The sequence below is a fragment of the Otolemur garnettii genome, unplaced genomic scaffold, assembly GCF_000181295.1.
Source record: "Otolemur garnettii isolate 467f Iridium unplaced genomic scaffold, OtoGar3 scaffold00087, whole genome shotgun sequence".
Classification (NCBI taxonomy): domain Eukaryota; kingdom Metazoa; phylum Chordata; class Mammalia; order Primates; family Galagidae; genus Otolemur; species Otolemur garnettii.
The window spans coordinates 2,968,844-2,980,609 of record NW_003852482.1 but is presented as its reverse complement, the minus strand read 5'-3'; the positions used below and the strand labels follow the sequence as shown (position 1 = coordinate 2,980,609).

Genomic DNA, 11,766 nt, shown 5'->3' with positions numbered 1-11,766 from the left:
CCTGCTCCTGGCTGCAGGGCCCCGACCCGTGTACACAATCCACCTGCTCCTGGCTGCATGGCCCCGACCCGTGTGTACAATCCACCTGCTCCTGGCTGCAGGGCCCCGACCCGTGTGTACAATCCACTTGAACTCCTGGCTGACCATTAAACCTTCCGGCACTGCAAAAACCTGCAAAGCATTTTCAGCAAAAAGAGCAGAAGCTGTCTACTGCAGGGAAGATGGAGTTAGACTTTTGAGTTCAAGCAAGTTAACCGTTAGAACAAATAGGATTCTTCAGAAGAAACTGCTGGAGCCAGCGTCTCCACAATGTATCATTCATAATGTCCAACATCCAGTAAAAAAACCTCCCAGTGCAGGAAACAGGAGAAAGTGAGTCACATTCATGAACAAACCGTTGATAGAGCAGCTTGGATGGCTGGTGGAGTTGTGGGCGCTGTGTCAGCAGGGTTCTGCAGAGGCCCTGGAGATGGAGATGAGAGGGCGTTGACTAGGGCCATCACTCATGTAGGGATGGAGCCCCAGGACAGCTGGTGACAGCTGATGATGTAATTGAGTCTGGGTCTGAAGGCCTGAGGACTGTGGGGGTGGGGCACGGAAGTACGTCCCAGGGTTTGAAGGCCTGAGAACTGGGAGAAGTTGGGCACCCTGTCCAGGAGTGGGAGCACAGCTGCCCCCCTCCACCTTTCTCTTCCATGAGGGTCCCAGTGCGGATGGTGCTGCACAAGTTGGTGATGGTGGACCTGTGCCTAGTCCACGGTTCAAATGCCAGGCTCTTGTGAAGACACTGCCATGGACATGTGCAAAAATGGCGTTTCTCACTCTCTGGGCATCCCGTAGCTCAGCACTGGTAACCATCACGGTCGGTGGCTCAGAGGAACTCGCCTGCCGCATGAATGAGCAGATGGGCACCTTGGCGGGGAGCGAGGGGTTGCCAGGAGGGGTCGAATGGGAATTGTAGAACTGAAAAGCAGAGTATCTGAAATGAGCAGCCACTGGATTAGGTCCATGGAAGGCAGAAGACGGCAGAGGAAAGAGGTTGGAACTTGAAGGTAGTCTAGGGGCAGTTAGCACTTGGGAGCAAAGGAGGTTAGGTGTCTGGGGCAGGGCGGGCAGGGCGTGGGTTTGGATCCCAGAAGAGAAAGAAAGAGGGAAGGAGGCAGGAGAAACATGGGGAAGGCCCTGTACTTCCTGGATTCCAAAACCTCCGTGACAGACAGTGCCACAAAATGTTGCTGAGAGAAATTACACAAGACTTAAATAAATGAAGGCATAGAGGAGGTTTAGGGATGGGAAGATGATATTAAAATGTCAGTTCTCCCCAAATTCAACTGGAGTCATTGCAAGTCTCTATCAGGCTCTCAGCATACTGGTTTTTTAATTAACAAGATGATCCTACAGTTTCCATGGAAAAGCAAAGCCATCTTAGGACAGCCGTAAGTCTCATAGGAGAACAAAGTTAGAAGATGTGCAGCGCCTGGTTTCAAGACTTTCTGTAAAACCAGTGAATACACAGAGGTGTGTGGAGTGAAGGGCGAGAATCACGGTGCGGAAGGAGACGCACACGTGCTCGGTCCCCTTAATGTATCAGATGCCATTGAATTAAAGATGAGGCCTGTCGAGTCACCACTAGGAAAATGAGTTGCTGAGCTGGAGACTGGGGAGGAAATCATAGAACATGCCTGACCGGTATCCGGAACATGTAAAGAACTCCTAGAATTCAATAAGACAAAAACAATTGAAATGGACAGAAATCCTGAACAATAAGTACATGGAAGAAAACCACGGGAGCCTTAGTTAGTAGGAAAATGCAAAATGAAACCACAGTAAAGTTTGGCTACACACCTCAGGAGTGCCTGACAGTCCACAGGCTGGCAGCCAGGGCCCAGGAGGAAAGAAGCTGCCCACACTGGCACTGGCTGCTGGCTGGAGATGCTCAGCCACTTCGGGGGGACATGGGCAGCTGCTCAAAGTTCAGCCTACGCATCCCCTTGACGCAGCCTGGCTGGATGGACAGAACCCGGGGAGGGTGAGGGTGAAACCCAGTGGGTTTCAAGGAAGTGAGAACCCAGGCCCTCAGCTCACTTCCTGGACGCTAACGCTCCTGTGGCTGCTTATGTTCACAAAAACCCAAACTTGGAGGCATCCCAGATGTCAGTCGGGAAGAAGAATGGATGACTAATTATAACTCACACGATGGATTAGCACTCAGCAGTAAATTGCCGCGGGCTGCTGCCGGAGCCCCCACGTGCCTGGGCGGAATGGGGGAGGGCAGCGGGAGCAGGACAGGCTGGGGGGGCCAACACCCATCCCTGGTAGGGGGCAGCAGGGTGTGACAGGGAAGGAGAGGAACTCTTAGGGAGAAGGGCTGGAATGTTCTCCAGTGGGGAACAGGTGTGTCACTCACACAGGTGGATCCATTTGTCAAAACTGCAGCTATGGGCGAGTTTTGATCGTTGCTGACCTTACGGAACTGTCCTGAGAGAGCCACTCACCGTGCTGCTCTGGGAGTGTAGGCTATGCCCAGAGGTGTGGCGTCCACTCTGATTTAATGGTGGGGCCAGGGCCTGTTGCCCCCCTAACCCCCAGCACCCATCCAGGAAGCTTCTGGCCGCCCTGGCCCTAACAGCCTTCCTCTGCTTCAGACAGCACAGCTCTGTGGGCTCAAGCAGGTCTTGTGTCTCCCTGTCCCCTCAGGCCTGCTTTCAGAGCAGGAGGTGGACATGAGCGCCCAGGCAACGGAGGGAGGCACTGACAGGGTGTCATCTCCACCCGCTCCTGGCCTTGCTGGCTCCCGGTTCCCTGCTGGTCCCACTGTGTGATGAAGGGCTCATTTGGGGAGTGAAGAGGTGACATCCTAAGCTGTATTTGATTCGTGGTGGCCGTTGCACAGAAGTCTTTGTTGAAGATTCTGAGCTGGGGACAGTCTTGGACTCAGTGTGTTCCCAGGGCATTGACTGTTTGCCATTCCACACTGGGCAACCTCGGGGGCCCCTTTTCCAGCCCAACTTGAAGCCATTTTTATCCATTTCACTGGCTCTTAGAATATTCAGCAGCCAGCTCCCCTCCCGCTCCCCCGCTTATTTCTACCCAGCCAGCTCCCCTCCCCTTCCTTCCACTCAGCCACCTGAGTGGAGCTGCTGTCTGGCCCCAGACGTGCAGAGACCTCATCTGCCTTTGAGTTGTCAGCTCAGCAGCCAGGAAGCTTCCCTGTCTCACCTGGTTCCACGCCATCAGAATTCCTGACAGGCTTTGCCACCAACCTTGCTCTGCTGCAAGACAGAAATTCGGGGGGGGGGCTGACACCCCAAAGTCACTTGGCTAAAACCCCATATCTGCGGACAGAGCATCTGGGGAGGTTTCCCTGGGGAGTCAGGGGAGGTGATGGTTTCAAGACATTTGTGAGCCCCACCTGGGGATGGACTTGTGATGCAGGTAAGAAGATCCAGGAGCTCACAAACACCCTGCCTACCTTTACATCTATTCCTGGTGTCTGTTGCCAGGGTGTGGGCTAGCTCTCCTGTGCCCCTAACGTCTAGACAGGTTTTATTTTTTTTGAGATGGTGTCTTACTCTGTCATCCAGGCTGGAGTACAGTGGTGTCATCACAGCTCACAGAAACTTTAAACTTCAGTCCCCCAGGTCTCTGGGACTACAGACACGCCATGCCTGGCTAACTTTTAAATCTTTTGTAGAGATAGGGTCTTGCTATGTTGCCGAGGCTGGAACTCCTGGCCTCAAATGATCCTCCTACCTCTGCCTCTCAAAGTACTGGGGTCACAGGTGTGGGCTACCGTACCTGCCCCGACAGACTTCATACAGCAGAGGATGGGCAGGAAGCGGGGAGAAGGTGAGCATGGCCGAGGCCCTGTCCTGTCTAACTGGTTACAGATCTTCAGTGAGCTTGCTACCCCCAAGAGTTTTGTAAAGATAAAAATCAAATTCCTTTCAAGTGCTGGATACGGGGCTGGCTGGGTGGGCAGCTCCCTGGGTGGCCCCTATAGGGTTCTGGCAGCTCAGCCATTTCACAGTGTCACCTGTCCTCTCCCAGTCTGGTCCTCTGGCCAACTGTCAACACCCTCATACCTATGGATGAGCTTCTGCACCCAAGCTCATCTGTCTGTGGGGCCTCATCAGATGGGGAATTGGGCTGACCCACTGGCCACTGCTAGAGGCAGTCCACAGCTGGGTGCCAAGGGCCTTGGGGAGCCCCCCTCTTAGTGCACACATCTTCCTTGGATACAACAAATTCACCTCCCTCTCTCAAGCACACGACCCTGCCCCATCCTGGCCTGAGAAAGTGAGAGGTGATAGTCAAAGTGAGGTCGGGGGCAGGGCTCACTGGCCAGAGCCTGTTCCCAGGTGCTGCAGGGCTTGGCTGTCCATCTGTGTCCCCTGCCTACTGGCCACTGGCAGGGTGGGGTGTGGTGGGCCACTCTAGGCGTTTCCATGTCTTCTGGAAGTGAGCTTTGCCAGGCCCTGCTTTCTGCCCAGCTGTGAGATGTGCTCTTGCACAGAGGGAGGGCACACTGAGGATGTGCCCCGTGGCAGAGCCAGAGTCTTGCCCTGAGCCTCCAAGCCTAGACCCCACCAGGGGCCTGTGTAAGCTCTGCTGAGCACTGGCCCGTGTCAGATGTGGAGCGGAAGGCATGAAGTTGATTTTGTCCAGGGAGGGGGTCAGCTCACCAAGTGCCACTTTGAGACTCACTGGATCGAAGGCAGAGGAACTGTGCTGAGAGGCAGCCAGGAAAGACCTGGAGCAGATTGAGGGGCGTCCTGGAGGCTTCCTGGAGCAGGCATCCCGTGAACTGAGCCCTGCAGGCAGAGGGCAGCCACTGGATTAGTATCAAGCCGCAGTGATGAGCCGAAATGAAGCTTTTCTGTATTGCCAATTAGGCGGTGATTTCCCTGGTGCTGGTTTGGAAAGGTCCATCTCAAACGCCACATGCCTTCCTGTGTGCCCAAGACCATCACACCTCAGCTACGAGGACAGGGAGACCCTGGGCTGGGCCTGGGGAGAGGGGGTTCTGGCCTGGAGGCAGGAGCCAGGCACCTCATAGACTGGCAGTGGGAAGATCGTGGAGAAGGGCAGGCCCCCACTCCTGGGCATCCAGCCTGACCCCACTTGGACCAAAGGGCTGGAGACGTCGGGTTCTTCCGTGGTGGGTTCATCAGAAACCTGTCACGTAGGCAGCGGGCAAATAAGACGATGCTCCCCGAGCAGGAGGGCGGGTACCCGCCTGTTTGGTAGACAGAGGCCCTAGTGGGCCTGCCATGCGCCTTCCCTCTGACCGGCCTCCTCCTGTCCAGTGAGCATGACCTGGGGGAGGACATCTACGACTGCGTCCCGTGCGAGGATGGAGGGGACGACATCTACGAGGACATCATCAAGGTGGAGGTACAGCAGCCCATGGTAAGCCCCCGCCCCCCGCCCCCCGTGCCACCTTGCTCCACGGCACCTGTCCCTCACCCCCGTGCACCACCGCTGGGGGCTGCTCTGAGTGCTGTCCGGAGGGTCGGGTGTCCTGGAAACACCCCCACTGCACCCCACACCACCCTGGCTCCCATGTGGAGATGTCCTGAGGTGCCCTGGGTGTGATGTGGTCGCAGAGATTCTGTGACTGTGCTGCCGAGAGGCTCTGGAGGGTTGTGAATATGTTAGCCCTTCCTGCCCAGGGAACCACGGGTGGACCCAGCACTTGGTGTAACCCCCACAGAGTGTATGGAGGCTGGCAGGTGGATCGGCCGGCTGTGAGTCTTCTCCATAGTGAGGGTGCGTCTCTCCCTGGATCGCTGCCCGATAATCCCTGGGGCTGTGTGGCAGGCAGGGTGTAGAGGGCTGGGGTGGGGCCATGGGGACCTGGGAGCAGGCAGTGGCTTCTTCAGACCCCCAAGCTCCTGAGTGGCATGTGTGAGGCCATTTCCTTTCTTTGAAGAAATGGGAAGTTTCTTGAAAAGCACATGTCAGGGTCTCCCTTCTGTGTGAAAAAAGTCCCCAAAGGTCCTGTCAAAGAGGCCTGTCCCCTCTGCTGGTGCCCTGCTGCTTCCACACTGCCCTGGGAGAGACAGGAGGTGTGAGCAGTGGGCCCCATGGTACCGACTTGCTCCTGAGAACAGGTGTCTCGGTCAGCCTTAAGGGTCTGAGGTGGGTTTCCTCACCCACTGTCACCAGGGGCCTTGCTCCAGAGAGGATGGGCTTGTGGGGAGCCTGCCATTCCTGGCAGAGTGGGCTGTGCTCCTGAGCCTTCTGGAAAGTCTGTTAGCTAGGCAGGGCTCTGAGTGGGGCCATGTCACTTCCTGAGTCTCTCAAGTGCACTTGTACATGTGCATGGTGCCCGTGAGGGCTTCTTGGAGGGTCCCCACCCTCAGGCTGTGAGCGCTCTGTGGAGATCCCACCTGTGCCTGGCCAGAGAGCATAGGATGGGCACTTGCAGGCCCTGCTACCGTCCCTGGTTCCGGAGCAGGTGGGAGAGGACCTGGCTGTTTGCAGACCTGCCAGGGATGGAGGGAGCAGCACTCCTGAATCCTGGGAATGGGCTGGCATCCTGCACACCCCACCTGGCAGAGTCCTCATGGCCAGCAGGTGCTGGAGCTCTGGAGCTGGCCAGTCAGACGGGGAGGGGAGGTCTCCAGCTCTCTGCCACTATCCTTGTGGATAAAACAACTGGTTTCCTTTACTCCCCTGTCATGTCTGGAACCATCTGAATGGTCTCTGAGGGGGGTGGTACGATGATGACTTCTCCAGAGGAAGATAAAGCTGAGGGCGGCGTTGCCACCTCCAGAGCCCAGACAGGGAGGGGCACTAGGACGGCTGTGATGCAACTGTGGGGGCTGCTGGCTAATGGTGGGTGGGCATCTTTGACATCCCCAGTGCAGTGGGGAGGACAGCCGCCCCTCTAACTGGTGCTGTGTCCTCTCTCTCCTCCACGCCTTCAGATCAGGTACATGCAGGTAAGTGGCCTGGAAAGGGGGCCAGGGCAGGTCTGCAGCAGCTCCACGCCCTCCACCTCTTGCGGGGGGTGTCTCGGACCTCTTTGAGGAAACTTGGGACCCTGTTTCTAGAGAGACACCGTCGGGCATACATGGTTTGGAGGATCATGTACCCCAACACCTCCAGAGGCCACTTACTGGGCAGGGCCTGGCGGACTCAGAGGGGACCCTGGGGCTCTCGTTGTAGGACGGTGACAGTCTTTAGGGCCGACATGAGCGCAGTGACAGGTTCCCAGGCAGAGATGGCTCACTCAGTGTAAAAGAGCCTAAGGAAACTGCCAGAACAGCTGCCACTGCCCCAGCAAGGTCCCACCTGCTGGCTCCCCTGCTCAGTGGCCAGGTGGTCTCTCAGTCAGGCCTGCCCTCCCCATGTCCTCCCTGAAGTGGGGATAGGCTGAGGTGTGACCTTGGTGATCCTGTCATCTGGTGTGCTGGTCGGAGGCCAGTGGACCCTTAGGGGGACAGTCCGGCCTGCAGGGCGGTTGGCACTGGGACACTGCATGGTGCTGGTGCAATTCATGGGGTGGAGCTGGAGCTGGAGGTGCCCAGGGAGGACTGGGGAGTGGCCTCTGTGGCCCTCACCCCAGTGTGGTGAAGAGTTGGGACTCAGCTCAGAGCAGCAGGAGCCTGGGGTTTTAGAAAACTCCAGGCCTTCCTTGGCACTGTCCCCATGTCACGTCTCTTCCCTGTGCCTCAGTTTCCTCATCTGCAAGATGGATGGGAAGGCCCAGGGTCTCCAGTCTCCCTTCTGGCCTCACCATTCTGTCACCAGTGATCCTGTGGCCACACCTACCAGGCGTCTTCTTGTCATGTGGGGTGGGTGGCTGGGCCTTGAGATGCTGGTGGCCAGGCCCACAGAATCCTGCACAAGTCTCCTGTCCCCCCTCCAGAAGATGGGCATGACTGAGGATGACAAGAGGAACTGCTGCTTGTTGGAGATCCAGGAGACCGAGGCCAAGTACTACCGGACCCTGGAGGACATTGAGAAGGTGAGCATGGGCCTTGGTGTTCCGGGGCATGGCAGTAAGGTGGGCACTTGGGCAGCTGTGATCGGGGTATGGCAGTGAGGCGGGCACTGGGACAGCTGTGACGGGGGTGTGGCTGTGAGGTGAGAACTTGGGCAGCTGTGATGGGAGCCCAGTGGTCTTCTCAGCTCTGCCACCAGGCACCTTATGCACCTCGAGGCTGCGGTCCTGGTGGCTATAGCTGAGTCTGTCTGTGCTGCCCACTGAGGGCTGCTCGGGACTCTTTGCTCAGCCTCTACTGTGACTTTGGATGGGCAGCCCACCCCAGGCAACTGGGAGGGTCCTATGTGGAGTGTGGTCAGGCCTGATGACCTGAGCTACAGGCTTGGGCTCCTGGAAGGGCTGTTCTGCCGTCTTGCCTCTGAAGTCCTCTCTCCCCTCCTTCTGCTCAGTTCCTGGGGGCATGGATGGTCCTCACCTGCCCACCCACTCTGACCCCTGTCCCTTAGGAGAACCAGCTCCCGGGATTTCCCCTGTCTTTTGTGTGTTCTCATAGACATCTGCCAGTGTTTATTGGAGCAAAAATAAATAAATAATCTTTTTCTAGATAGAATCTTATTAGCCGTGGAGTCTAGGGTGGCTGAGGTATAGACCTCAAGTGAGTCCCTTACTGTCTAGGGCAGAGTGGTGCCTCCTGCCAGATCTGGGATGACCCCCATGTGCCAGGCCTGCCTCCTGCCCCACCAGCCTTGGGTGTGTGTCCTTCAGCCCCTGCCCTGCAGCAGGGGAGACAGACACCACTGGACACCCTGGCCCAGAGCCCATTGTCCCCCTCGATGCCCTGCCCATCCTCTCCTGGCAGAGGCTCTTAGTTAGCTCTTGCTGGGAGGCTGCATGCCTATCTGAGGCGGAGCAGGGAGTGAGCTCAGGAAGGACCCCTGTGGACCCCCCAGCCACAGAAGGTGGGCATTACAGGCCCCTATCACAGATGGGAAACAGTCCCAGAGAGACCAGAGCCAGCCCCTCCTCAGCATGTCAGACTGTGTGGCCGTGCACAGCGGCCAGCAATGCACCTTCCTCTGGACAGTGCTGTCTGCTCCCTGGGATGGCCAAGGAGCTGTCCAGCTGGCTGCTGCCAGCCTGGCCCCTGGGGTGGGGCCTGGGAAAGGAGAGGGTGGCACAGCCCAGACTGTTGGGGCAGTTGTCAGCAATGTCACCGCCCTCCATCCCATTTCCAATCTCATCTAAGCCTGGGGCTGGAGGACGTGGCTACTTCCGGGGTGGGAGTGTCCCTTCTGACGATGGTTCTGGGGTTGTGTAGGAGCTCAGCTTGGGCATTTATGTGCTGGTGGGAATTTAGGCCCTGTCCATCTAGAAGGGTGCCCTTGGATGATGGCCCTTTTCTCCCCACAAATGAGAACACCAGTGTCCACCTCAGGCTGCCATGGGGCTGGAGCCCAGCTAGAGTGGCCTCTGGGGCCCAGCTACCATCTTGGCTGAGGACGTGGGGACAGTTGTCTGGGCACCATCCCACCCCTCAAGTATCCCCCCACAGTGCTCACCACCACAGAACTGATCCAGGCCTGGCCCAAATGGCTACTGTGTGTCTGGCTTGTGTGGCTGCCCCAGGGCCCCTCCCATGGGTGGCTGTGGCCTTGATGAGGGTGGACAGCCTCAGCAGAGGTGGCAGTGGAGGGCTTTTCTCTTTCAGAACTACATGAGCCCCCTGCGGCTGGTGCTGAGCCCGGCAGACATGGCGGCTGTCTTCATCAACCTGGAGGTGAGTGAGGTTCTATGGCCCAGATGTGGCAGCCCGGGGTCCTCACTGGGCACTGGCCCCACGCTTGTCACATATGACAGCCAGTGCCTCTGCACTGTAGAACCTTCTGGCCAGTCACACCTGGGGTTAGGGATGCAGGTACGGGGATGCCCCTCTTGCCTCGGTGGGCCTGGTGGTGCGCTGACAGCTCTTATCTGTCCCAGGATCTGATCAGGGTGCACCACAGCTTCTTGAGGGCCATTGATGTGTCCATGATGGCAGGGGGCAGTGCTTTGGCCAAGGTCTTCCTTGATTTCAAGGAAAGGTGAGTGGCTGGTGGCCTCTGGTTGGTGGCCTTCAGGATAATGTCTGGCTTCTTTCGAGACCTGCCCTGGGGACAGCAGGTAGAAGGGAGGTTACACCAGGGGAACCTTGGGCTTGGCGGTGTTCCATGGGAGGTGGCTATCTCTGGCCCCCTCCTCACTTGTAAACTCAGAGAGAGGCCCACCCTCCCCCGCCCATGCCTGCCGGGGGGGCTTCTGGGGTACCAGTAGCAGCAGCCCACCTCTCTTGATGGTTTGAGATCTTGGCTGGCTAACGTTTGTGATGTCATGATGCACCTGCTCCAGCGTCCTTGGGGAAGTCAGGCACCTGCCAGCTCTGCACCTGCCACTTCTGGTGACAGAGGCAGGCTTGTTCCATGCAGACCTGAGTAGGGTGTCTGGAGAAATAAGAACAGAGCTGTGCCTCAGTGAGCAGTGAGGCCTCTGGTTCTGGGGTTCCCAGGACTGGGCCCATTCTCCCTTCTGCTGCTGCTAGCGTGTAACACCAAGCCTCAATTCCCTCTGGCATCAGTCAGGGACAGAGTGCCATCTGTGTCTGTGCCCCTGTGGTACTCAGGGGTACACTGGAGCTGAGCTGGGTGACCCACCCAGCGGAAGGCTACCATAAAGGGTGAAGCGGGCTGGACCTCATGACCAAACTGGGGTTGCAGGGTGACAGCTGTGTGTTCCCTCTGCTGTCCTTGCTTAAACCAGCCTGGGCCTTGCGCATGGGAAGATGAGATTTCAGGGCCACCAGCCTGAGTCCAGCTCTCCCTTTGCCCTCTGATCTTCTTTGGGTCTTGTAGCTTTCAGAACAAATGTCCAAAGAACCCAGAGCGCAGATGGGCTCAGTCAGGCGGCCCCTGGTCCTCTGTGGAATTGCACTGGGATTAGGCCTTTGTCCCACTGCAGGGGTGGTGCTGGGCCTCCCTGTGGCCAGACACTGCTGGCGGCCTCTTGATGATGGGGAGTTAGAACTTGCTTAGAAACAAAACTTCACTGTGGTGGCCCCCACATATTTACTTGGGCTGGTGCTTTAAGCTCTTCTGTGATCTGTTGGTGGAGGGGTGCGTGACCAGCCTTCTGTTTCCCAGGCTGTCCTGCTGGAGCCCAAAAGGGGAGGGAGTGGGATTTTATTTTATTTTATTTTTATTTTTTTCAGTTTTTTGGCTGGGGCTGGGTTACCTACACTTGGGGACAAGTGTCTGGGTGTGCAATGGCTGTGGGGTCTGTGGGGGCATCAGCAGGCAGTGGGGCGTCAACATGATCCCGGGGGCCTTGCTGTGTCCCTAGCACCAGCACCCACAGATGACGCCACACTTGGGGGACACTGCGTGAGGGGGAAGCTCTCTGAGGGGGCTTGTTCCTCTGGTTCTCAGCCTGCCTTTTCCTGTTTTCAGGTTGCAGGGGGTGAGAGGGCTCTGAATGGCCAGAGTTTCCTTCCCCAACTCGACCTCCACCTTGATTCTCAGGCCAGCCTGGTGGCTATTTTCTAAGGGGCCATGGAATGGGCCAGGGGCCTGGGGGTGGCAGGGTCCCCAGGGTTTCCTGTGGTGGTTCTGAACTGTTCTTAATGGGCAGCACAGCTTAGGGGCAGCTCCAGGACCTGGGCTTCAGGGTCAGTTACAGCTTGTTTGAGTCCCCAGGCCTCTCTGAGGGTCAGTTACAGCTTGTCTGAGTCCCCAGGCCTCTCTGAGGGTCAGTTACAGCTTGTCTGAGTCCCCAGGCCT

The 11,766-nt window shown here is 57.4% G+C and overlaps 1 protein-coding gene across 2 annotated transcripts in view; it reads left to right on the top strand.

The window, feature by feature from the left end:
- Nucleotides 1–11,766, top strand: part of VAV2 (vav guanine nucleotide exchange factor 2) — a 173,905-nt gene that overhangs the window by 127,444 nt on the left and 34,695 nt on the right. Inside the window, exons 5-8 of one of the 2 annotated variants that reach the window (XM_023516213.1) lie at nucleotides 5,310–5,412; nucleotides 7,883–7,978; nucleotides 9,666–9,734; nucleotides 9,938–10,038. In XM_023516213.1, the coding sequence (XP_023371981.1) occupies nucleotides 5,310–5,412; nucleotides 7,883–7,978; nucleotides 9,666–9,734; nucleotides 9,938–10,038 (369 nt within the window). Of the gene's footprint in view, nucleotides 1–5,309; nucleotides 5,413–7,879; nucleotides 7,979–9,665; nucleotides 9,735–9,937; nucleotides 10,039–11,766 lie in introns of both variants that reach the window. The other variant, XM_012808219.2, reaches the window with a different exon arrangement.